Source organism: Rhinolophus sinicus, linkage group LG05 (genome assembly GCF_036562045.2).
Source record: "Rhinolophus sinicus isolate RSC01 linkage group LG05, ASM3656204v1, whole genome shotgun sequence".
NCBI classification, from domain to species: domain Eukaryota; kingdom Metazoa; phylum Chordata; class Mammalia; order Chiroptera; family Rhinolophidae; genus Rhinolophus; species Rhinolophus sinicus.
In genome coordinates, this window is record NC_133755.1 from 87,463,892 (window position 1) to 87,491,076 (window position 27,185).

The 27,185-nt window shown below is 50.3% G+C and overlaps 1 protein-coding gene across 1 annotated transcript in view; it reads left to right on the plus strand.

Moving 5' to 3' along the window:
• Window positions 1-27,185, plus strand: part of MDGA1 (MAM domain containing glycosylphosphatidylinositol anchor 1) — a 54,908-nt gene that overhangs the window by 9,284 nt on the left and 18,439 nt on the right. The window contains exons 2-4 of the mRNA XM_019753939.2: window positions 19,779-19,918; window positions 24,891-25,065; window positions 26,858-27,054. Of these exons, the coding sequence (XP_019609498.1) occupies window positions 19,779-19,918; window positions 24,891-25,065; window positions 26,858-27,054 (512 nt within the window). The remainder of the gene's footprint in view (window positions 1-19,778; window positions 19,919-24,890; window positions 25,066-26,857; window positions 27,055-27,185) is intronic.

Sequence of the window (27,185 nt, forward strand, 5' to 3'; positions counted from 1 at the left end):
CTGTTTGGTTTAGAATCAAATGAACATTTCAGAACTGGGCTACGTTGTAGCCATTCAGTGTAAACCAAGCACATATTTTGTGAGTACCCGCTAAGTGTCTGGAAGGGTGGTGGGTGCTGTGGCTGCAGTGTGAAGGGCACCTGTGCCCTCGGAGCTCGCAGTGGAGCAGGAGAATGCAGCCTTTTCCAGTACCCTCCTTTTCCAGGTGGAGAAGCTTGAGTGACTTGCCTGAGGCCCTGTAGTTGGCAGGTGGTGGAGTCAGGATTTGAACTCAAGCCTGCCCAGTGCCAAGTTTAATGCCTGCCCACTGCTCCGCGTGCGAGGCTCCTGAGGGCCATATCTGGCTAATTTTTGTTCCCTGGATTGTGCTGCAGGGGATGGGTTGGCCGATGGGAGCAGCATGAGGACCCCAGTCCTGTATCAGTTAGGAGTCTCATTCTGATACTAGAAACAAAGACCTGGTGACAGAGGCTCCAACGAATTAAAGGTGACTTTCTCAAGTCTAGAGGTAGGCCATCCATGGCTGCTATGGCAGCTACTGGTCACTAGAGATCCAAGTTCCTTTCAGCTTGTTGCTCTGCTGTCCTTACAGTCATGGCTCGCAAACTTTGCTAGAATTACCTGGGGAGTGTTCAAAAATCGTAATGCCTTGGTCATACATACCTAGTAGCAATTAGATCAGAATGTCTAGGAGTGGGAACCAGGCGTTAGCATTTTTTAAAAGGATCCACGTTGATTCTAATGTGCAGCAAAGTTTGGGAACCCCTGCCTTGGAGCATTTTGCCCCAGAATCACCAAATAGCTGCTAGGGCTCAGCCATCACGACACATTCCAGGTAGGAAGAAGGGAGGAACATTTAAAAGGGAAGGCCTACCAGCTGAGTCAGCTTCCTTTAGAGTGCTTTTCCAGAAGCCCCTTCCCAACGACCTCTGCTTACATCCCATCCACCATTCTTAGCTGCAAGGGAGGCTGAGAAATATAACCTTTTGATGAGTATATTCTCACCTATTAGAATATTGGGGTTCCATTAGAAAGAAGGAGAGAATGGATATTGGGTAGGTAATGAGCAGTCTTTACCACAGATCCCCAAACAGGGTCAGTCGGTGTTCCTGAGAGAGATACAGACGGATGTGAACACTTCTCTCCCCGCCCTCCCCTCCCACTGGGTGGGGGGCTCTGATTACTCTGAGGATGCCCAGAAGGAGCTTTAGGGAAGACGGAGACCCAGAGCAGGAAAGAGACTTGCTTGGGGTCAGCCACTCACTCACATGAGGGTCCCAGGTTCCTATCTGCCAGCGCTCTGGTTCCCTCTGCCCACCCCACACATCCGTCACACTTCCCTTGAGGTTTTGTTGATTTCTGCTGCGTGGTACCTCTCTCTTCCAGCAAGTGGCTCCTGCAGGAGAGCTCTGTTGACCCTCCTGATTTAGGGGAAGAGAAACTGAGGGGCTATGCTAGAAGCCCTGGGCCAGAGTCCTATAGAGGCAATCGAGCTCATTTTTCTGCCTCTCGGCAGGTCCACACCCACATGAGACCAGGCAAGTACACTGCTATTTGCTCAGGGTCTCTGGTCCTTCATTGTTGGGAAGTTCTTTTCATTGTCTGACTTTATTTTAACTTGCTGTAACATAACCTCTTCTCAGAAAGATTGAAGAGTGGAGGCTTCTGAGCTGAACTGGAATATCTCCTTGGCCCTGAGACTTCCCCTTAAGAAACTCTTAATGAGGCACGTTTTCCCATCTCTGAGAGTGACGGCCGGAGGGTAGGGGTGAGGAGGGAGCTGGATTCTGGTAGGCTTATCTATCTGGGTTTGGCTCTGGTGTCCTGGTAAAATGGTGACCTTGAGGTCAGTTTACCTTCCAGCGCAGTACACAAGCCCACAAGGCAAGCTGAAGAGCTGTGCTTTGGTAAGGCCTGGCTTTACTCTCCTTTATGAAATAAGGCTATAGGGTAGACACAGAGAAGGCCATGATGTGGGGTTTGACGGTGTGGCAAGGAGTGAGCTCAGCTGCCAACCAATGGTCTTAAGTGACCCAGAAGCAGATCTTCAAGATTCAGTGCAGGAAGAGACTGAGACCAGAGAAGGTAAGTGGCCTGTCAAGGTCACACAGCAATTAGGTGCCAAAGCTGAAATTAGAAACCATGACAAGGGACTCTACAGCTGGATCTTTCTCATTCTCCTCTAGCACCTGGCAGGTTCAAGAGAAGCCAGGGTGTGTCTGCATGGTATTTATAAGCTCATTTTATACCCATATCTCTATCATTCTCTCCCTATCCCTATAAACACCCTATAAACCCCAGGCCTCGGTGAATCCAAACTACCGGATCTGGGGCTCATTCTGGGTCCAGGGCTCCCGGTTAGGTGTTAGAAGCCCTTAATGAGATGTCCGGGAGGCCCTGGGAGGTCCCCCTTCTGGGGAGAGGAGGCACCCAGCTTGGTAGTGTGAATTGGAGATTGCTACCAGTCTCCACCAGGTCCAATCTCTCTGTCACACTGCCTGTGGGCCACCTCAGAGTTACTAACAAGTTAGCCAGCCGAAACACGGCCACTGTTTCTGGAAGGCTGTGCTGGGAATATGCAGCAGCCCTTGTACCTTGTTGCAGTGGCTCAGGTTCATTAATCAGATGAGTTAGATTTTGAGGCATTGGGACTCAGGCAAGGAGGTTTCCAGGGAAGTGATGGGTGGAGGGAGGGGAGCGGGGTTGGGTATTTGGTGTGTATGTGTGTGTGGCTACATGAGGACCCTGGGTTGTGGCCGCGTCAGAGATGGAATAGGGGACACCATGATGATAGGAACTGCCTTGGACTTTCAGTTTGGGTTCCCCAGAAGCAGACCCTGAGATGAGGAGCCAAGTGCAGGTAGTTTTTTGGGAGGTGAGTGCGGGAAGCTCTGGTAGGGGAGAGGAGATGTGAGATAGGGAAACAAAAGGAACCAAGAAAAGGTGCTTCATCAAGCCAGTCACCACCATGCCTCACTGGGGACCTCTGGGACACTGTAAAACACACGCTTAGAGTTCTCCACCATGGAGAGGGAGCTGGGGCAGGTATACACCGACTGCCACCTATCGCTGATGGGGGGCTGCTTCTGGGGGTGTGAATTCCTGGTACTCGCAGCCCACTGCACACCCAAGCAGCGTGAGCTCTGGCCTCAGGAAGAGAGACGCAGGTGCTGGCATGTGTGCTCTGCAGCGGTCAGGGGCGGGGAGGTGGGCAGGGAGCACACACAGCCTGCACCACATCCTGAGCCTTGGGTCTTGCTTTTTCAGGTCCAGCCTGTTTTGCTGAGCTCTTTGTTCTTAGGTCTTGTCTTCTGGGCTGCATGTATAAGCCCCGCTTCCAGGCTGAAAACTTTCCTGCAGCCGCCAGACCTGTGAGCTGCTTATTCATTTCCTTGGATTCTGTGACCAGAACTCCAGGCCATTGATGACCCCAACATCTACCTGGTAGAATCCAGGCTCTCCCTGAAGGATTGAGGGGCCTCACACCTGGGGAGGGCATGGCTGGGGATGTCACTGAGGACAAATCCAGAGTCTCCAGGGTCCTTTGGGTATTGCCATGAGAGGCATGACCATTAGCTCCCGACCTGCTGAATTCAAAGCTAAGAACGAGGTGGGGACAATCCCTGAGACAAGCAGACTGCCCCTTTTCTCCTCAGGCAGGATTCTGTGTGGGTGATAAGGTCTACTGCATTCTGTTTGCTTTCCTCTGCAGGAAAGAAACCTTCTCCTGTGGATAGTGACCCGACTATCCTGCTCCCCTGAACACCCCTGGGTTGTAGGGGTCCACATCAGAGTGGCACCTCCAACCTGTTGCGAATTTCTCAGTCTCTTCACTACCATCTGGGACCTGAGATTAATTTGTTAATTAATCAAATTTTTCTTGAACTCCATCTATGTGCCCAACACTGTTCTAGGTGCTGAGGATACAGCAGAGAACAAAACAAAGAGACGATCTAGAATCACAGGCTTGTAGAGTGACAGAGCCAGGAGAGACCTTAGGGCGGATCTCATTTGTCAGAAGAGAAACCTGAGGCTGAGAGGGCAAGAGAAGTCCTCAGGCCACACAGCAAACAGACAGCCCAGCTTGCAATCATGGAAAGTCAGAGGTAATGGGCTTAGAGGTCACCTGGCCCTAAATGCTCAGGTTTTAGAGGCAGAAACCAGTAGCTCGAGGTAAAGGGTTGCACCAAGTTAGTGGCACTGCTGTTTGCTAGTGAACACATTTTTCTCTTCTGCGTCTATCTCCCAAGCCAGATCCAGGCTCCCATTTACTGAAGGGAGTGTGTGCATGCATGTGTGCCTGCGCGTGTGTGTATGTATGTATGTATGTGTATATGTGTACGTGTGTGTAGCTTCATGTGGGCTAGGGCAACGGGCAGGAGACATGAGTGGCTTTCTCCTGATCAAGCCATCTCACCTTCTTCTGGGACATTCAGAGGCTGCAGTGAGTTCTCCCCTCCCCTTCTGCCTCCCTCTGCTCTCCCATACAGCCATGACCTTGGCCACTGCCCACTGGCGTAGAGGCCTCGGACAGTGCCAGGAGGGCTTGGTACTGAGGGATACCCTGACTAACACAAAGCATTAACACCCATCTGGCTTGTTCCCTCATTTCCTTGGATGCTGAGGGAGCGGGGCTGTGAGGCTGTCCAGGGTGAAGGTGGCTGCATCCCCTGCCTCCACGCAATCACCCCCCCCCCCTCATTCTGTTAGAGCTGGGGCAGGTCTAAGGAGTGGCTCCTTCAAGTTCCACTGCAGAATTTAAAGTCAGGTTGAGAGGTGAAAGGAGGGGATTAGGTGGGGAGTCCTGGCTGGTGGTGGTGGTGGTGGTGGTGTGTGTGGGTAGAACCATTGGCGTTAGATAAACTACTCACTGGGTACCTCGATAGGAGCCAAAATGCATTCTCCATGTTCTCTCTACTTTATCTACAAAGTGTGCACGTACACTTTACCTGTATTTTTTGTGCACTTGTAAATATACGTGGGCATGCTGTGCTGAAGGCATGGATATGCAGACGACATTGCACACAAGAACATGGGTATATGTGTGGGGGCCATGCTGGAGTGTGGGAGGGACTACAGACCTCTTTGGGAACCTCTGGGTTCACCTTTGTCTCACTGCCCTTTTAGGCAGCCCCTCAACACCCTTGCCTTGGTTCCCAGGCAGGAGGACAGGAACGGGCTATCAGTTAGGTGCTTATGTCCACCTTAGCGTATGGCTGCCGCCATCTCTTCTTAGAGTCCTGAAGTGGGGGCAGGGGCAGGCCGAAGCTGGCCTGAAGCTCCTGGCTAATTTTCCCGGCCTCCATCGATCCAGCAGCTTCTCCTGAGTCTATTAGCTGTCGGCGAGTGAAAATATCCCCCATCATGAGCCCTGACCTGAGACAGGGAGGGATCCATAGCAATTTGTTCAAACAGAGGGAAGCGTTTCCCTCTGATTTGTATTCCAATTTATTCCAGACAGGAAGGGGGTCAGGGTGGGGGGGGGTGAACCCTCACACGCAGGAGCTGGGCCCAGGCCCATCCCCTTTAGCCCCCCATGCCAGCCAGGGTGGCAGCTGGTGCTCCCCATGGTTCCTGGAGGGGATGCTGGGGAGGGGAGGGTGGGCCCCAGCAGGGGGATGGGAAGAGAGGCCCTCCAGTCTTCCCAGCAGGTCTTGCTTGGCTGGAGAGCTCAGTTGTGGATTTGGTTTTCACAAAATACAAAGCCGCCTGCTTGGAGCCTCTCTCCCAGGCACTGGGGCCTCTGCCAGGCGTGCGCTCACCCACAGTGCCCGTGCCAGGGTGGGGGCTGGGCTGGGCGCATGGACACAGTGGCCCCAGCTGGGCTGAGTGGCAGGGGGCCTATTCTTCTCTTGGAGGCCTCCCAGCCTGCCTGGCAGGAACAGAGATGCTCAAGCTCAAAGGAGACCTGGCACCTTGGAGAAGCGGCTGTGCGGGGCGGGAGCCCCTCACCGCGGGAGCTCTGAGCGTCTCTCTAAGACACAGGGCTCATGCCTTGTTCCTCCTCTGAGCAAGTTGGGGCTCACTGATGTCCTAACCAGGAAGTCTCTTTTGAGCTGACATTTATTAAGTACTTACTATTTGCTGGGTCCTGGGCTAGTGCTGCCAAGTACCCAGTCCTTGCATGGTCCAGTCTTCCTCATGCACCTCAGCTTCCTCGCTTTCTGTATAGTTCTGTCACCTCCCTCACCCATCGCTGCTTGGTCTTTCTCCCTTCCTCCTGGGAGTCACTTCTCCCTTCCACTCAAGAGTGGCTCTGATAACTGAGGGTCTCAGGACTGATGGGGGACGCTGCCGCCCCTTTGTCCAGAGGGACCCTATAAACAAGCTAGCTCTCTTTCTTCTGGGTCACTTCCTTTGGCCCCACCTCACCCTCCCTTCCCCACCAGGGCCCCTGCCTTTGCAGAGGTGGTGCCATGGCAACTGCAGAGGAGCTTTCCGAGAAGGGTTAGCCAAGTGGTCTTGGACAAACCCCCACCCCCACTGCTTCCTTCCCGCATGCATCAGCGCCCCCAGCAAGGAGAGTAAGCAGAGAAGTTTTTCACACTGAGCTGTCAGCGGCTAGCAGCTCTGAGGTCAGCTGTCGCATATGACTTGCCAGGCTCCATGACACCACCAGGATCTAATTTCAGAAACAAGCAACTAAATATATCAAAGTCAATGAATAATCATCTTTCTCACTCAGCTGGGAGGGTAGGGAGGCAGTGTGGCCTAAAGGATAGGAGCAGAGGCTTCTGAGCTAGGTCTGGGTTCAAGTTCTGCCTCTGCCACTCACTGGCTGTGTGATCTCGGGCAGGCTATGCTCTGTGCCTCCGTTTCCCCAAGCCCACGATGGCGATAATAATAGCACCTTCCTCAGGGGGCTGTGGCAAAAGGGAAATGGGGAAACTCACTGAAAGTCATTCTTAGCCCAGTTCCTGGCACATGGGGAGGAAATGACCCAGCTGTTCAGAGGAGGACCTGCTAAATGAATGATTCCAGCACCCGGGTTTGGCTCAGGGAGCTGATAAGTCACAGAGGCTGCCACCATGGAGGTGGCATGTGAGGCTCTGTGTACAGGCGTGTGACACAATAGTGGGGGAAAGAGAGAACAAGACCGAGAGCCTGGCCCAGGAGAAAAGGTGGCAGGATTCCAGCCCTCCTCCCATTTTCCTCTTGGAGAAGTTCATAGCACGAAGGTTCCCTTTGCACTACTTCATAGGTTGGGAGACAGGTGTGTTTGCAGCCCCTTGCTACCTATCACCCTTATCACCACCCATTCCAGATCTTACTTTTCCTCTTAAGAGTCAGTCTCCCTCCCCCATCCTCAGCCCCTCGGAGCCTCCTAATGGCAGTGACTTTTCTGTGCCTGGCTGTGATTGAACTCTGGTCCAATTGGCCTCCCCCACCCCCAAGTCCTTTACTTTTCTCCCCCAACCTACTGGCTTTCAAGTCATTTACAAGTTGTTCAGAGGCTCAGCATTATAATGAGATCCTACAGTGCATGCCACTTATGTGGTTTCTAAAATTTTCACCAAGAAAGGAGAGAAGTCCTTCAGTGACAGAGAGAAAAATAACGAGAATACTTAAGCAGGGGGGCAGGTGTGGCATTTCCTGATTTATAAATGTACCTGATGCTAAAGAAAATATGTTCCCAAAGTTCATGTTTCCTGAATTGACTCTTGAAAACTAAAGATTGTTCATCCCTTTCAGGGACATAATGTGCTTTCCGTCCCAGAGGTGTTCACCTTTTGAAAGGGACACAGAGAGTGAACAAGTGACAATGAATATCCTGGGTGTTGATGAGTGTTAGGAAGAACACACAAAGCAGGGAAGGGGATTGAGCATGATGGAGGTGGGGCAGGCATGCAGTCTTGCATAGCGTGGTCAGGGAAGGCCTCTCTCCTAAGAGAGCTGAAAGAAGAGATGGTTTCCAGCGAGCTCTGGAAATCTGGGGAAGAGCGGTCCATCAGAGGGAGCTGCAAGTGCAAAGGCCCTGAGGTCGGTATGGGCTTGGCTTGCATGAAGAGCAGTGTGGCCTCAGTGAGAGGAGGGCAGAAAATAAGGTGGATGGGAGCGGATGACAGAAGTATGGCGGGCTATTGAGAAAGCATTGGCTTTGACTCCAAGTGAGATAGGGCCACAGTAGGGTTTTGAGCAGAGGAAGGATGGGATCTGACCTTGTGTTATCAAGGAATCCCTCTGGCTGCTTGTGGAGAACAGACTACCAGGCAAGGGAGGAAGCAGGGTAGACCTAGCAGAAGGCTGCTGTAATTATTCAGGCAGGACATCGTGGTGATGGCTAAGACGAGGATGGTTTCGCAGGAGTCGGAGTCGGGACCAGTTTTGAGAGGGTCAAGCTGAGGGGGCTCGATGGTGGATTGGGTGTGGGGTGTGGGAAATGGAGAGAAGTCAGGGGTGGCTCCCAGGTTTCTGGTTGACACTTACTTAGTCAGCAGGGGACAGTGTGTTTTTCACTAATGGGTGAATGAGAAATGGCTTCAGGCCTTGGGAGTGTTGCGGGGTGAGTCCTAAGGACTATCCTCCCAAGGTCAATGGATGGAGAGAGGCATAAAGCTAATCAGGCCCTTACATGTATGCTTTCTGATTTTTAAACCTCAGAGCTAACCCTCCCCCTACCTCCTGAGCTGGGGAAAAGGCCCAGCGTGGAGGAGCTATGCAGAGGCAGCTTTAAGAGGTTTCAAGCATTCAGGGTTGTGGCACCCAAATCCTACCCCACAGCTGGATAGGTGACGTCCAGGAACCCACAGTAGCCTGAGGTGGGGGGGTCAGACTGCTGCCTGGTGGTGGTTGACTCCCCAGAAATCCTGTCCTTTGCTCTGCGGCTCTCTGTCCTGGGGTCTAAGGCCGTACCCGCTCTCAAGCTGCAAGATTGATTTGGCTTTCAGGGTTGTTACTGTTATTATTATCCACTTAAACAACTTCACAGGGGAAAAAAAGGAGCTCAGTGACCATCAAACATTAACTGTTCATTCTAAATTCCCCGCCCATACCTGTCAATATATTTTTACATAGTAGTAAACAGTGGTCTGTTCTGCTTTCTTGGCTGACTTTATCTCCTCCACACGTCTCCCAGTATTGACTGAGCCCTCAGCCCTGTCACTTTAATGGCCGCAAGGTACCCCCTGCATCGACGTGCTGGAGTTTGGTCACCATTTCTCCATTTGCTGGGCGTTTGGGCAGACGCCAATTTTCCCTTCTTCAAAATAGTCCTGCTGTGAATATCCTTATGTGAATTATTTTTTTCCTTTTAAAGTATTTCCTTGGGGCCTATTCCCCAAAGTGAGATTGCCTAATAGGTCATAGGAGAGGAACAGTTTTATGGCTCTCATTTTGTACTGCCAGGTTGTGCTGCGAAAAGTTTGAGCCAGCCTTGTATGCAGCCCAGCCACCATGGATTTTATAATTTTATTTTCACTGGTTTAATAGGTGTACTGTGGCCTACTTCTTAACAGCCAATGTTCACTTCCTGAAGCCATATTTAGGTCTTTCAGCACCTAATAAGACCTGATCTGTGCAGAACTTTACAGTTTACACGGCACTTTCTGGTATGTCATCTCACTTAAGACACTGGGAGCCCAATACCGTGTTTCCCCGAAAATAAGACCTAGCTGGACAATCAGCTCTAATGCGTCTTTTGGAGCAAAAATTGATATAAGACCCGGTATTATATTATATTGACCCGGTATTATATTATTATATTATGTAATAGCGGGTCTTATATTAATTTTTGCTCCAAAAGACTCACTAGAGCTGATTGTCCAGCTAGGTCTTATTTTCGGGGAAACACAGTACTGTTGTTCTCTGTTTTATATGATGAAATGGGGTTTAGCCAACCAGTTGTTGCAGGTTTGGTTGGAAAGGACTCCCACGCACCTGCCACCATCCCTTTCTTTCTGAGGGCCCAGAGTCCCCGGATGTTCATTTCAGCCCCAATGCAGTAGGACAGCGCCGTTGTCTTTCCTCAGTTCCCATGGCCAGGCCTGTGCCAGGCCCCAGGCTGTGCCCTGTACTTCCAAGTTGGGTCTCAGCTCTGTGGGGCCTGGGGGAAGCTCCTGGGCTTTGGGTTAGGTGGGGCTTTGGGGTTCTTTGCTTCAAAGCAAAGCCACTACTCCCTGACCCAGGACTGGCCCAGGCTCTATGTTCTGAGTTGGGGGCCTGGACCTGGCAGTGTGTCTCTGGTCCCATGCAGGAAGTGCCCCATCCCTAGTGTTGGTCACAGGTACACTGGAGCTTCAGGTTCCTAGGGACAGGGTCACTTAGGAGGCTGTGGAGGTCATGGCAGCTCTCAGACTCGGGGTACCTTGTCATGGTGGACACACCCTGAGGTATGAGTTTGGTTTTATTCTGCTCCCTTCTAACTATCCTTCTAGAGTATCCACTAGGCAGCATGTCCTGTGCACGGTGTATCCCATTCTTATAGTGTTTAACATTCACAATAGGAAGTTCTCTTATGCCCATTTTACAGTCAGGTAACCGAGACCCTAGACTAGAGGGTTCAGTGATTTGCCCCAGACCACACAGCAATTACTTCAGCAGCCTGGCCGGGAAACCCACGCCCTGGGCTGTGTCTCCTCCAGCGCTGATTCTCCTCCCATGGCCTGGGGTATACCATGCACAGAACATGTGCTTTGGCACATGGGAGCTTGGCCATATCTAGTCTGGGCTGCTGTCAGCCCCCAGGGCCAAATGAATTGCAGTGATGGGGTCGCCAGGACCAGTAGAGCTTGGTGGAGCTAGGTAGCTGGCACTTAGGAAAATTTTACATAAGTAACTCCTTACATCCCTGGGCAAGGTAGGCTCAGGTCCTGGGTTCCAGAAGCCCTTCCTGCCCTGATGGGTGTCAGCCTCTCTTTCCCACCATCATCCTGTGTGTTCATCTGGGGAGAGCTTTCTTTCCAGTTTTAACCTCCTTCAGCCCCCCTTGATGTTCTGGTCTCTTGGGATTATGGCTCTTGGTATCCCCCCAAAGTAGACTTCCTCATTCAGTTGTATATTTTCCTCTTGCAGACCCTTGGAACAGGTTCCCAAAGGGTCCCAGTCTATATTATCAAATGGAAAGGGAACTGAAATTTATTGAGCACCTACTAGATACTAGTCATTGAATTCTCTACCCAATGTACATTATATTATTTAATCCACACAACCCAGAAGTTATTTCCCCTAGAGCCTCAGATGTAGTATTATTCCTATTTTGCAGTTGAAGAAACCGTGGCTTCAAGAGGTTTAATGACTTGTCCAAGGTCACAAAGTGATTAGGTGGGAGCGAGAGCCCTACCTCCTGTCCCTTACACCATGCCATCTAGGCAGCCCCTCTGACGTGCAGTTACAGCCTTGGACCAAGCAATGCCTGACTCGAGGCTTGTGCCTTTCTGCTCTCTTCCCAAGCATCCTGCCTACAGTGGTGATTGTTACCTCATGTCCCTTCATTGTTGAGAGTTCTTTTTTTCCTATCTTCTCATTGTTGAGAGTTTCGATCCCAGTGTTCTGGGGCCCACCAGGGAGAAAGTCCCTTTATAGTTTTCCCCAGGGACCTCTGATTTCTCACTTACAGGGCTTTCCCCGTGGCCTGTCCTGATATCCCAGAGTTCCAGCCGTGGTGTACAAATTAGACTTCCACTGATACTCTGACAACAAAGAGTCCATGAGAAAAGCTGGCACTCTCAACAGCTTCTGATGAGGCCAGGATGTGGGTGCCGTGGTGCCGAGCCTTCCTAGGGACTGGGGCACGGATGGACTGGCCGCCACTTTCAGCAGAGGAGGGCTGCCAGGACTGCCAGGCTCTGCAAATGGACCCAGGCCTTGTATACAGTGGCAGGTTGGGCAAGCAGCGGCAGGTCGTTCATCTGACTACGAGAGCACAGCTAGATTTTATGCTCCGTTGTGGTGACAGGATGGCAGCCTGTGCACTCATCCTTTCAGCTATGTCTGTTCTCCATACTCACTGACAGCACCCTCGTACCGGAGGTCAGAGACACATACAATTGGATGGGGAGAGATTTTTGCAGCCAAAGGGGAAGTTGGCTGAATGTGGATTTGGTTTGATGAGCAAAGAAGACCTTGCAGTGGAGAGCAGACTTAAGGTGGTCTGCAGCAAGGCGAGAGCAGAGGTTCTTCTGTGAGGGGGGCTGGGCCTTATTTGGCTCTGCATCCTAGAGCCGAGGGCAGGACATTTCACATAATAGGTGCTCAGGAAATGTTACAGAAGGAATCAGTGAATCGATGGCACATTAACAGGTGACTGTGTGTGCCATTGGAAATACAGGGAGGCCAGGGAGCGAGGAGGGGGATGGAGAGAGAATCGGCCTGGACCAAGGCCTAATGACCTGAGAGGCTGCCCAGGAGTAGACACGACAGTGTGCTGTGCGTGCCCTCCAGACGATGGGCATGCAGGTGAGGCAGAGGAGATGGTGCGGGGCGGGTGGGACTGTTTCAACATGGTTTTCCCAGCAAAGATTTGGAGCCTCCCCAACACTTGGAGTTTTTCTGAGAAGTCACCTGGCCCACCCCTGGGTGGCAGTGAACAGCGGACAGGCTTGAGCCAGCTCCACAGCCAGCCCGCACTGTGGGGGGGGGCAGGGCAAACCCCCACTTTGGACAGGGTTCATCCATGTTTGATGGCCCACGGTCCACAGCAGAGGCACATAAGCGTCACCTCTCGCAGAAGGAGACCCAGGCTGAGCCAGCCAGGCGCCTGCCCTGAGAGCCTCCTCCCAGACCCAGCCGCCACTCTCTCAGCCCCTAATTAAAAGAGAAAAGCTTGTTAATATTTCAGCACTGTTAACCCCACTAAATTATTAAGTGTCCATTTGCATTACATGCATAAAAGGATCGATAAACATGTACGAACCAGGAGCTGGGAGGGTGAGGAAGGGATAGTTTCTAAGGATGCTGCATGAGACTGGTCCACCAGCGACTCAGAGACAGTCCTGTACCCTGAGCCCTGCCCTGGGCCCCGTGTTCTCAACCTGTGCCAGCACTTGGGAACTGGAAGTGCATGGGGATGAGCACAAAAGTCAGAGAATCAGACAGACTCCCATTCAGCCAGGTGTCCTCGGACAATTTATTGAAACTTGATGAGCCTCAGCTTCCTCATCTGACAAATGGGAGCAATAGTAGGCTTGCTATGAGCAATAAATAAGGTACTAGATATAAAACACTCAATACAATGCTGGCACAGAGTAAATTGTTATTGTTGTATTATGCATACATTGTTACATTATTGTTCTCTTATGGGAGGAGGGGGAGAGACTTGAGACATAACTGCAGCTCACAGCAATCCCTCCCTCTTCCTTTCTGCTTCTCAGTAGGCCTTTATCCCAGCTCTTCTAGACTCTAACTTCCCTAGTGCAGGGCCTGGGTGCCGTCACTCCCTGTACACCCAGCACCGAGCTCAGCACCTCACACTCACAGGCATGTGTTGGATGCCTGTCTGGTGGCAGTCAGGACAAGAACACAGATCCTGATTACATATTGTCTGGCCCAGAACACTCAGCGATGCTTGCGGGCGGTGGTTGGGGTGGTGGTACCTGCCCAGCCATCTTAAGATGCAACTGGGCCGATAGAACCAACTCCAGGTGGGGAGGTCTGCAACGCTCACCCCTTCTCCTGTCTCCTTGTCCTTTCCCCGCTCTGCTCTGTTTGGAAGTTTCCCCAGCCTGCAGCCACTTCCCCTGAAAGAGTCAGGAGCAGGAAGGAGGAAGACAGCCCCCACTTGGCTATGATTAACCTTTTTAAATGCGGGGTGGGGAGGAAACCTGACAGAAAGTTGATGGGGCTTTAAATTCAGGCTTTCCATGCATGTGCTGTCTGCCTGCCTTATTTGGTTCTATATCTTATTGTTGCACCCTCATGCGTTTGACAGCACCTTGGCTAGCAGCCAGGAGGAAATTCTCTTATGGGGGGTGGGGGCCCTTGATGAAATTCCCTTTCTAGGTTCCAGTGAGAATTCTCTTTCTTCAGAAGCCCAGTGGGCAAGTTGGCATTTGCCTTAACGTGAGTCAGACGTTGAGAGTTTGTCGCTTTGTCACTGAGCCTATTGGGTGCTGGCAGCCCTCACCCCCACCTATAATTCCGAGTGTCTACTTTGGGGGGAAGAAAGGAGTGAGCTGGTATGCCAGAAGCATTCTACCAGGGGCTTCCTATTTCTGCCTCAGCTGTTCTCATGACGATGCTGCCCCATGGGTGACATCTCTCACGCCGCTTGATTATTCTCAGCCAAGGGACTGGGGGAACGTGTTACTTGACTCCACACAGCCTTAGTTTTACTGAGCCTTGGATCGGCACTTCTCCACCCGTTTTACAAAACACTTCTGTCTCTCAAGATGTTAAGAGACACTCCGTGAAGAAAGGGCTTTCTGGTCAAATACATTTGGAAAGCACTGGATTATATCAAGTTAATAGATGTGTTCACTGCAGGACTTTTCAGAGCCTTTAATAATATCGTGTGCTGAGACTGAGGAGAGAGAAGATGCAGCGTCTTATTTGGCAGTGGACTATCGATGAACATTTTCTGGCACACAGGTTGGGGGACACAGTTTTCCTTTTCCATGGGGGTCTGTCAATAGAGCTTGGAGAATGAAATAGGAAGTCTCATAGACCAGAGGCAGGAAACATACTGGGTTCCAAAATCCTGTCCTGTTTTCTATCCACCAAAGTGGTGTCAAGCAGAGATGACCAAATCCCGCGGAGCCTTGAAATTCCCAGGAGCCCGTTACAAATACAAACTCTGAGGCCCTAGAGAGTCAGGGCTGGTGGTTTCCCGTGGGCTTGGGGATCTGCGTTGCGACAGGCTCCCCTGGTGACACAAGGGATGGGGGTGGGGGGTCCGTGGATGGCTGGGCTGGTGAACTGAGTTGCAAGCTAGCAGGTAGAAGTCCTGGCTTAGAGTCTCAGCTCTGCCATTGGCCTGTGTCTGCGAGTGACATGGGCATTTCCTTCTCCAGGCCTCAGTTTCCTCGTCTGCCAAAGGAGGCTATAAATAGGACTTGCCTTTCTGCCTCTCAGAGCTGAGGTGAGGCGCTTGGAAATACACAGTGCACCCTGGGAATGTACCAGCCCTCATCATCTGTTGCAGATAAGGCAGCATCCTGTCATGCAAAGGGCTTCAGGCCCCCAGGGAGGTGGCCTGAGAGGAGTGCAGGATCATTTATAGAATAAAAATGTTGGCTGGCATGGTTACATTGCTCACTGTGTCAGACACCGTTTGAAACACTTTCGCATTTATGTATTTATTCCTCACATTTCATGTTTATGTATTTATTCCTGGTGTTGCAACTGAGACAACGAAGGCTTAAGTAACTTGCTGAAAGACGCAAAGTAAGTTGCTGAAAGCTAAGGGTCCGGTAAGAAGGGTGTTCAGAGAAGGATGCCATCCGTCTCCTGTTTTCCAACTCCTCCGAAGCCCTGCACAGCCCTCAACATGAATCTTGAACCTATTCATGAAATATCCCTACCGGTTTACTGTCTGCTTTGAGTGGTTTCACCCCTGGAATGTAGATGGGCCTACAGAGGGTATTCTCCTGTACCCCTCTCTTGCTCCTATGCAATCAGTCATTTCAGTAGCTATCATTCAGTGAAAGAGCACATACGGTTTGGCCAGATGTTTTACATATGTTGTTTTAAACCCTCACACCAGCCCTGGGATAAGGCATTATTGTTCCCATTTTACAAATGAAGAGGCCGAGTCACAGAGAGGTTAAGTAACTTGCCCAGTGTCACCCAGCTAGTGCCTAGCAGAGCCAGGAATCATCCCAGATTGTCAGCTCTTTCCATTTCTCTAAAGCAGATCTCTCCTCTACCCACTTCCTTGTCACATCCCCCCGCTTTGGAGTCGTCTTAGCACTTAGCACACTCTGAAACCATCCTGTTCATTTCTGTTTCCTTGTTTGCTTTTCGTCTCCCCGACAGTGCTCTTTCAGAGCTGGTCCTTGTTTGCTTTTCATGACAGCCTCTTCAGCACCCAGCACAGTGGCAGGCTCGAAGTGTTTGTTGTTTGACAGACTGAATGAAGGGATTATGTCGTGGTGCCTCTTGACACAGGCCCTGGCCTGGTTGCCTTTGGAGTCAGAAGATGCTGCTGCTGGCAGTGGGAGGCTGAGGTTAAGTGGGACAGAGCCCCTTTGGGGACCGGAGACGTGGTGGGACCTCTGTTGGTTCACGGTCAGAAACATGGTTCCAGCCATTCCAGGGCTGAGGAGAGTGGGGGGCTGACTCATGTTAATGAAAGTCAGTGGGGGCTGATGGGCAAATTGAACCATCAAGGCCAGCACTCACTCCGGAAGGGAAATCTATACCTGGAAGAAGTCAGCCATGGGAAGCAGCTCATCAAAGTAGGAGTCAGAGTAAAGGGAGGAGAGAATTGTAATGGTTAGTGACATCAAACAAAACAAGGTAACCTCAACAGGCAGTGTCATCGAAGGCATGCTCTTTTTTTTTTTTTTAATTGAAATGTAACTTAGCTACTGTAAAATCTTAAGCAAATAATTTAATGCATTTTTAAATGTGTATCCACCTGTGTCACCACCTCTCAGATTAGGATGTAGAACATTTTCCTCCTCCCAGATGGGATCCCACCTTCTCTCCAGAAAGTTCTCTTGTGCCCTTCCCAGTAAAGAACCCCCCCACCCCTACCCAGGGGCAACCACTATTTAGATCTTGATTGCTATAAGATTGGGTTTTCCAGTTTTAAATTTCAAATAGATAAACATTATACACTATTTATTCTGTTGTATCCGAATTCTTTCCCTTCAGTTGTTCCAGTGAGATTCAGGTGTTTCTGTATCTATCAGTATTTCATTCTTTCTTTCACGCTGTGTAATATTCCATCGTATGAATATACAGGAATTGATTTACTTGTGCTACCCTTGATAGACCTATGGGATGTTCACCTATCCATGCATAAAGCTGCTATGAATGTTTTATTGTTTGGTTGTCATAAGCACTCATTTCTAGTGGGTACCTACCCAGGAGTGGAATTGTTGCCAAGATCTGTTCCAAAGTGGTTCTACCATTTTAGAGCTAGATAGTCTTGATATTAGTGTCATCAAAGGGGATTGAATCATTGTAATAATGTCATCATCCATGGTGCCCATTCACCGCCCCATCTCCAGTGAGGAAACACACCTGTCAGATGGCAAGGGGCCTCGTGTCTGTGGGAGGGCCTCATCTTTTCTGGCTTGTGCTGGCTGGGCCCTGAGAAAGGTTAGCGCTCCAGCTCTTTCTCAGTATTCCTTCTGAGTCACCAAAGCTTTTGTCATGGCAGCACTGCCTGGCTATGGGTAAGCCACAGTGTCCAAGATGATAGCTTGTCTTCCATTGGAGCCTGTGAAATCAATGCCTTCCTTGTGGAGAAGTACCACAGGCCTCTTGTAGATATCCATATGGCCTCCTGGTCTTATCAGCGACTGGCTTACACATCATGCATTGGTGGGTTGTTTCCTGATGAGATTTCCGGGGGACGCTGGCCACAGATGGCTATCTCTTCCGTGTTATGGTAGTGTTCATGCATTTTCATTGCAGGGGGCACCATGTCAGACCCATTCCCCAGATTCTAGGGTGCATCTTACTTAGGGACTGATTACATAAATCGTTGAAAGTATGAGTCGAAAAGACCTTAGAGGTCATCTTATCCACTCCCCTCCTATAGGTGGGGAAGCTGGGGCGCAGGGAGGTCACTCAGCTTGTCTCCTGACAGCTGGTCTAGGTTCGTTCCTGTGTGGCAGCCGGGCAGGCAGGATGAACACCTGGACACTCAGAACCTGGGTTGGTGGCAGGTGCCACTGTTGACAGAATCTTGCGGTTTAGAGAGACTCTTGTGGTTAAACAGGGCCTGTGTCACGTGACCTGTGGCCCACTTGTTGCCCCACAAGCTTCTCATCCAGCACCAGGCTGCCTCTGTGTAACCCCCTCTGTAACTGGTTCGTGTCTGTCCCGTCAGTGTTGCTCGGAGAGAGTCCATTAAGGCGCTGCTTGTGGCACCTATGGAACACATTAGAGTTCTAAGCGCTTCTCATTTACCTGGTGTGATTGTCCCATCCACCCTTGTGTGTTCTCAGGGTTGGTGGCGTTCTCTCCATGTTAGAGGTGAGAAAACAAAGGCCCAGTGATCGCTGGTGGCTTTCCGCCAGTAATCCATAATAGATAATGTAGGATTCTGCCCCTGCAACTGGCAGGAAGGCCCGTTCTCTGAGACATGGTTCAAAATCTGCCTCTTCCATAGAGCCACCTGTGATTCTGCCTCCAGCGGATGGTGGTGTTTCTGTCTTCTGACCTCCTAGGGACTCTGGACCTCTCATAATGCTTAGCAACGTTACTATGGGATATTCTTGTCAATTCATCCATTCCACATCCACTGAGTGCCCGCGGTAGTTAAGGCCTTAGTGTTGGGGATACCGAGATGAAGTTCACAGTCTGGCAGGCAGAAAGGCAAGAACCCTGAATTTGATAGACACACAGATTGATGCTTTGTTGTTGTGCTGGGGGAGTGATGGACACAGAAGGAGGGAGGGTGCAGGTTAATCATGGGACACTTCCTGGAGGAAGTTACATATTTTATGTACGGGTTTTATCTCACCTCAGTGCACCTCCTTAGGACAAGGACTCGGTGTTCACTCCCTGTGTCCCTTGTGTCCTGGATCAGCTCTCCCACCTCCACTCTCTCTAGTCAGCTGTGAGCAGACAGGTGTGAACTTGAGGGCCTTGCCCTCCCACCCAGAACCCAAGCATTGGTGGGCTGGGGGCTGGTTTGCCTCTAGGACAATGGGGCTTGACACTGAGGGAGGGGCTGTGAACTTTTACAGCTCAGCCATTTCCCCTTTGGGTTCCCCCAGCCCTGGGCAGTGTGAGACAGGTCAGGGAGGAGCCAGTCTCTTGAGAGCTTCCGGGTCCCTTGTGAGAACTTCTGATCCTTGGAGAAGAGGCTGGCACAGGCTCAGGGAGCAATGAGGGAAAATTAACAGGCCTTTGGTTGAGGGGAATATGTAGTCTGTAGGGATGGGGGGAATCTTAGGTTAGGCTAAAGCAGAGCTTGGGATGCTTAGGGGTGGGCACAGTTCAGGCAGGTGATTTGCTGAGAAAATGATCTCAGGAGAAACTAAGGGGATGAGGGAAGCATCTGGGCAAAACTGTGGTTAAGCTGACTTAGCCTCAGCCTGTTCCCCGGGGTAAGGGGTGGGGGCTCTGGAGCGTGAATAGCACCAGTCATCCCATCTTGAGGCAAGAGGGCTGGGCCTTTGCACTCATGTTGGCCAGTCATTGGGAGTGTGTGTGTATATTGGGGAAGTAGGTGGCCTCCTGGGCATTTCTGCCCCAGGTGGTTCCCACTGTCTGAGGGCCATTCCCTGGGGAAGGTGAGCTGTGTGCACATAGCAGCTGTCACACAGAGCAGATGAGGATGGATGCACCAGCCCGATGCAGGGACCGGGTGGAGTACTAGCAGCTGCAGGACGGGGGCTGCTAAGACCGTGATGCTCACTGAGTGATACCCAGTCTGTACCGATTACAAAGCCCCTCGCCCTGATCAGCTCATTCAAGAGCACAGATCTCCTGCAAGGGGGTTGGGATGGGGAGGAATTGCCCCTTTCCTGAGTTCCTGGCCCCTTTGGTTCTGGTCTGGGCACTCTGGGAAGATTCTTGCCTGAGCTCAATGGGGTCAGGTTTTTGAAGATGGCCTGGGGAGGTCCAGGCTGACCCTCCCCCCCCCCCATACTCAGAAGGGAGCCTCAGGCCCCCTCTAGCCCTGGTGCGTCTTGTCTAAACCTCCCCCCCTTCTTTGCCAGCTCCAGCCCAGGCCCAGATAGTGCACGCGGGCCAGGCGTGTGTGGTGAAAGAGGACAACATCAGCGAGCGTGTCTACACCATCCGGGAGGGGGACACCCTTGTGCTGCAGTGCCTTGTCACCGGGCACCCTCGGCCCCAGGTAAGCCCCCATCCAGCCTGCACAGGCCCCTCCTGCCCTCACCCCCTCCCTCCCACCCCTACTCTGGGATCAGAGCTTGAGAAGAGGCAGTAGGAGCTGGGGACGAGAGGCACACAGCGGCAAACAAACAGAAGGCAGGAGACTGGGGCTGGGCAAATAACTGGAAAATGAACTCAGTGGGGAAGGGCTAGAGCAGGGGTGTCCAAACTGCGGCCCGCGGGCCAACTACGGCCCGCAATCCATTTTTAATTGGCCTGCAGCAAATTCCAAAAATATATTTAATTTACTTAAATAAACCAGGTGAGGCAATACGTACTTCACCTCGAGTGAGTGGCCGGGCTGTTTGTGTATTTTACTGCATATGGCCCTTGGTGAAAAACGTTGAAAAAAGTTTGGACATCCCTGGGCTAGAGGTTGTGGGCTTAGTCCCCTGAAAACTTTGATGGCCAAGGGGAAAAACTGAATGTCGGTTACTTAATTCCACTCTATTCCTGGTATCTGTTGAGCAAACACAGCCTCATATGTACCTTCAGCCACTGTTTGAAGGTGGACTGTGTGCCAAACACTAGGCTAGGTGCTTTTTCCAGTGCTTTCTCTGGCTCCTCACAACCATGCTGTGAGGAAAGCATTAGAACCCCCATTTTACAGCTGAGGAAATTGAGGTTCAGGGAGGTTAAGTAAGCTCCCAACATCACACAGTCCTTGTGAGTGAGGAGGCAGAATTTGAATCCAGAACCATAGCTTAGCACACTTCCGCCCAGTGTACCCATCTTTGGGTTGGGGGCTCCAGGAATTCCCAACAACATCGAATATAATCTCTACTTTAGGAGTCTTCCGGTAGGCAAGCCCTACACTCTTGTGGTGAAAAGACTCAAAGCAATTAGAAAGCAACAGATGCAGAGTATCTGGAAATGCCAGGTGACTTTTGTCCCAGACCAACAGTGTGGTTCAGGCAGGAAGTGTTGGCCAGTTGTCACTGAGAGCCGATGGGAGGAGGTAGGAAGCAGTGGGCTGGGGGATGGGTGGAATTTGCTGGTGAGCTGCTGTGACCTTTAAGAGCAGCAGAAAAGGTTTCGATTGGATCCTAGGAAAGAGAGTGAAGTGCGAAATCCTTTTCTGGGGATAATTTTGGGAACAGGGATGGCTTTAGTAGGTTTGGCCTTGAGACAAGCAGATGGACCAGGAAACCCCTAAAGACTCTTTCAACCTGAAACTGTGATCGCTGCTTGCTCCTTCTCAAAGGTTTGTTTAGAAGTGAAATCAATGCTGCCAGTCTTCAGGTTGGTGTTTGTGTCAGGTGTGACTATTAGGGGTGGTTCTCCCTAAGGCCAGGGAGGCAGCTAAGGCTGCACCTGCTGTCTGTGTGTGTCGCCTTGCACATCACACATATGAGTCATCTGTAGCGGTGGCTGTATGTGCATGCTTCCGTTTTTCCATTTCCATCTGTGGTTTCATGGTTTTTCCTGGGCTTATATTTAACTTTATCCCATCTCATTTCTCCCATCTAGCCAGCCTGTGAGGACTTTCATTTTTATGTCTCTTGTGGGGTCTCCTCCTCTCTATTCCTCATTACCCCTCTAGGTCAGACCTTCAGCCCTGTTTCTTGGACCACTGCAGTAGATGCTAACTGGCCTATTCTCCCAAATCTCTGCTTCCAATCCACGCCTGCGCCATGCTCCCAGAATCCTCAGCCTCCAACCTGCTGCATCATATCTCTCCCCTGCTCCAAAACCTTCGATGGCTCCCCGTTAACTACCAGACCTAGTTCAGGCTCCGGTGGAACTGAAGGCCTCCCACAATCTACCCTCACCTGCCTTCCCTGTCTGATCTCCCACTGCCATCTTCCTCCCACCCTGGGCTCCAGTCGGACATGCCCAAGTACACTCTGTTCATTCCTGCTTTAACTATTGCTGCTCACTTCTCTTGAAATGCCTCCCAGCTCCCTTTGCCCTCATTTTATTACAAGTGTTTGTTGAGTACTTGCTATATGCCAAGCACTATAATGGGGCCCGAGGATACGGCTACAGTTCCTGTTGCCATGGAGCACCCAGTCTCATAGGGGAGCAGCAGCATCTCAGAGGCATTTGGACTGTATACTTACCAGGACTGTATACTTACCACCAGGGTAGTAGTATTAATGCACACGCGGAGGGTATATGAGGTGAGGCCACAGGGCCATCCATGGCTAGGAGCTGGAAATGGACTCTCTATCTAAAGCGGGAAGCTTGACAAGAGTGGACCAGAAGACCACTGTCTCACAGCTCAGAGTCACAGTAGGGAGCAGACTCTCTGCTACCCAGAGTATGGGTGCAAACAGAGTCACCCACAAGAGAGCATGCCCCTAAGCCTGTCTGTGTCTTGTACTATCCAAGTGGTGAGGAAACCCTAAGCTGAGAAACTAACATAAAACCTGGTTGGAACCTGTGAAGCCATGTATTTGGAACATAGGCAGCCATAAAACTACACCACAGACAGGCCTGTCAGGGACCAAGTGGGACTTCTGTGGAAGAGAATTCCCACTGATTACAATTACAAGCCTGTGAAGTAAAAATTTTAAACCCACTTAAAAATACAGTGCCAGGAATGCTAATCCATAGACCCAAATAATTGAACAATTAATATCTGAGGAAACAGATATCATAGCACAATTTGAAAGGATCTTTAAATAAGTATGTTTAAAATGTTTAAAGAGATCATGGAAGGAATAGAATCTATACGACAGGAGATTATAAAACCTGATCAGTTAGATATGGAAAAAAGCAAATAGAAATTCTAGGGGAAAAAAAATAGTCTTTTGTGAAACTTGGCCTTGATACCATAGAGATAGCTAAAGAGAAAATTAATGAATTGGATGATAGATTTGAGGAAATCAGCCATAATGCAGTCTGGAGAGGACAAAGAGATGGAAGTGTGAAAAGGAACTTGGGAGACAAGGAGGATAGAATGAGAAGCTACAACTTAGCTATAAACTTGGGCATTCTAGAAGAAGAGATTAGAGAAAACTGTGAAGAAGCAATATTTAAAGAGACAAAGGCTGAGAATTTTGTAGAATTGAAGAAAGGTATGAACCCTTAGATGGATACAGCAAACTCTGTCTTAAGCAGTATGTAAATAAACCCCATCTAGACAAATCATATTAAAATCACAAAAGTCAAGTACAAAAAAAAAAATGTTTTCATGGCCTTGTTTCCCTCCAAAGCACCCTTTGTTCTAAGTATCAATTGCCTGAAACTACCTGTAGCCTTCCCCAAGTTTTATAACCTCTAGGTCCTTCAGGGTAGTGTTGAGGGTGGCGAAAGGATAAGTTTAGAAATCTTATGGCCTGCAGTGGCCCCTCCCTGCATGAGAAGGTTGCCCTTTCACCTATTTCTTCCTGCCTGTTGTTTTTATGACTTATAGTCTGACCTATTCACCAGGATCAGGGCCCTTGCCCTGTCTCAGTAATGAGCAATCCTACTCAACTTTAACATGGAAGTTTCCCTACCCCATACTCCAGTCCTTAGGACGAAGTAACCTAGAACTGATCAGTTTTTCTTAAACCTCTGGTACTTTGAATAGTAGCTCCAGTTTCTTGTGTGGTCCTTGATAGTGTCTCATAATCTAAGACAATGTTAATAAATATACCGTATTTCCCGAAAATAAGACCTAGCCGGACAATCAGCTCTAATACATCTTTTGGAGCAAAAATTAATATAAGACCCAGTCTTATTTTACTATAATATAAGACCCAGTCTATAATATAATATAATATAATATAATATAATATAATATAATATAATATAATATAATATAATATAATATAATATAATATAATATAATATAATATAATATAATATAATATAATACCAGGTCTTATATTAATTTTTGCTCCAAAAGACGCTTTAGAGCTAATTGTCTGGCTAGGTCTTACTGTCGGGGAAACAGGGTAGACATTTATTGAGTGACTAATATATACCAGGCACCACACTTAGGTTCCTTACATACTTTGTTTCTAAACCTCACAATGATTCTGAAAAGTGGGTATTACTCTATGTAATAGTTATAGTTGTCTATTGCTGCATAACAAATACTCCATAACTTAGGGACTTAAAACAACAAACACCTATTATCTCCTGGCTCCTGTGGGACAGGAATCCCTGAGTGGCTGAGCTGGCTGGTTCTGGCTCAGGGTCTCTCACAAGTCTGTAGTCATTTGAAGACTGACTGGGGCTGGATGATCCCCTTCCAAGCTAACTTTCATGGCTGTTGACCGAGACTTCCCTTCCTCCTCTGTGGACCTATCCATTAGGGCTTCCCATGACATGGCAGCTGGCTTTCTCCAGAGCAAGTGACGGGAGAAAGCAACCAAGATGGAAATCATAGACTTTTATCACCTGACTTTGGAAGTGACATACCATCACTCCTGCCACATTCTATTGGTCACACAGACCATCCCCGGTACAAAGTGGGAGGGGACTACAGTAAGGTGTGAATACCAACCAGGAGGCGGGCATCATTTGGGGCCATCTTAGAGGCTGGCTACAGGAGACCTCTTGCACGGATGAGAAATCTGAAGCCAAGAGATGAGTAACCTTAGTCTTCCAGGCACTAAATATACGTCAATTTAATCCTCCCAGTAACCCTAGGAGGAGAGTTAATATTCTCCATTTTATAGACGAGGAAAGGAAGGCAGGAAATCTTGGGTAACTTGTCCACAAATCCATGCTCTTAAACACTGCACTATACCGCTTTCTTTAAAACCTCATCCATCTGACTCCCTATTCCCAGTCTCTTCGCTGAGGCATCTTACTCCTCCTGTGCATTCCTACAAGTCTGTTTGAGTTAGTTTCATAGGCCTGTATGTCCCAAGTACGCTTGTGAAAAACCATGGGGTTGGAGGGGAGGCACACTGCAGAGCATTCAGTCCGGAGGCCCCCCACCCCACGGCGGCCTCTGACTCTGCCGCCCTCCATCCCCCAATGGCCGGACCCAGGTGCGGTGGACCAAGACAGCAGGCAGCGCATCTGACAAGTTCCAGGAGACATCGGTGTTCAACGAGACGCTGCGCATTGAGCGCATTGCGCGCACACAGGGCGGCCGCTACTACTGCAAGGCTGAGAATGGTGTGGGCGTGCCCGCCATCAAGTCCATCCGCGTGGATGTGCAGTGTGAGTCGGCGTCCTCCCTGTCCGGTTCCCTCCCTGTCCGGCTCCCGGGCTCAGGCTGGGAAGTGGGGTGCCCCTCAGGAGGAGTGGGGGTGGGGTGCGGTGGAGAAGAGGCACCTTCGTGGAGAACAGAGACTTTCTCTCTCCCGTGCTATAGAGGGGCATCTCTGCTGTTCCTCCGATGTGTACTACCCCATACCACTCACACATTCCTATCTGTAATCCCATATGAACCTTGTAACCTCCCTGTAAAGTAGTCACGGAGGACAGGACAGGTTGCACACATTCCACAGATGAAGAAACTGAGGGGTACCAAGGACTCCTGACTTGTTCACAGGCATAAGTCTCTTCACTGTGGTCCAGTGCCCTTCCCACAGTACCTCATGCCTGAGAATGGTGTGGGCGTGCCCGCTATCAAGTCCATCCGCGTGGATATGGGTGGACTTTCCCAGGACTTTTGTCCTGGGAAAGCTCTGAAACTTTCCTGCCTGACCACATGCAGGACCAAGCATCCCTCAGTCCTTCCTACTGCTTGAATGGAAAGCCCCCCCCCCCCACCTGCCACCATGGGTATCCCCTTAACCCCAAGATACCATCTCCCTGCTTGCCACCTGCCTCTGTGTCCATCTAGGCTGACCCAGGTATCCAGAAGCTGTGGGGCCAGGCCCAAGGGCCTGTCTGGTACCATCTTAATGAATCTAACCATTAAATATGCCCCATGCCTCCCAAGTGGGACCTGATAGAGTGGCGAGCAATGGCACCCCAGATCCTCTCTTCTGTACCCCATCAGTCACCCAGGGGCCTGCCAAACCCTGGGGCTGAGGGTCATTTCTCTAGTTATTGGTGCTAGAAAGGGCTGGCAGGCATGACCTGGACTTCACCAATGCCCCACCTCTGCCCACAGCCTTGGTAATGGCTTCTATCCAAGTGGGCTGTGGAAGCAGGACACAATGATGGGATGTTGGGCCATCCGCTGTAGAATGATAGAATGTGGAATATTAAAGCCTTTGGTTCACAACCCTGGCTGCACATTAGAATCTCTAGGGGATCTTTTTTAAAAGTAGTGGAGCCTGGGTCCTAATTCTAGAGATTCTGATGGAATTAATTGGGGGCTTGGTTCCGACATTGGAATTTTTTTCTTAAACTTTTTCTTTTAAAATTGAGGATTAACCTACATCCAATAGAGTGCGCTGATCTTAAATGTACAGTTTAATGAATTCTTACATATGTATATGTATGTGTAAGCACCTTCCAGTTCAAGAGAATTTCCAGGACCCTAGAAAGTTTCCTCATGACCCCTCCCAGTCAATAATCTCCTTAGAGGCAATCACTGTTCCAATTCCTGACACCATTAATGAGCATTGCCAGGCATCAATATTAAAAAGAAAATCTCCGTATGATTCTATTGTGCAAACAAGGGCAAGAACCACCAATCTAGTCCAATTTACCAATGAGGAAACAGGCAGAGAAGGGACTTAGGCAGGTCACACTACAAATTAATAGCTAGCTTGGGATTTGAACCAGGGTTTCCCGATTTCCAGTCTACAGTTGCTTCCTCCACCCCATGATGGGAGGGTGAAGACAGACAACCCCATGCAGGTCCCCGGGGAGGGACAGCTGGGAAGTCATTAAGTCCAGTCCCCTGGCTCTAAAGGTTGGTCAAGCTTGCAGGGCTGGGAGAGCATCTGGCTCCCTGGACACATCCTTGAGGGTGGCTCGGCTTTCCCTGCCAGGAGCCCAAGTCCCCACATTGGGGTCACCCAGTCCTGACTCCACTGGGGCTGTGCCCTTGCAGACTTGGACGAGCCGGTGCTGACAGTGCACCAGACAGTGAGTGACGTTCGCGGCAACTTCTACCAGGAGAAGACGGTGTTCCTGCGCTGTACTGTCAACTCCAACCCGCCTGCTCGCTTCATCTGGAAGCGGGGCTCTGACACCCTGTCCCACAGCCAGGACAATGGAGTTGACATCTACGAGCCCCTCTACACCCAGGTCAGGACGGGTGGTAGCTGGCCTGGTCTCCTCGTGATTCACCCTAAGTCTTCCTCTTGTACCCAACAAGGGGATGGGGCATGGGGGCTGAGGCCTCACCATCTGGATTTCTTGGGGCTGCCCTGACTTCA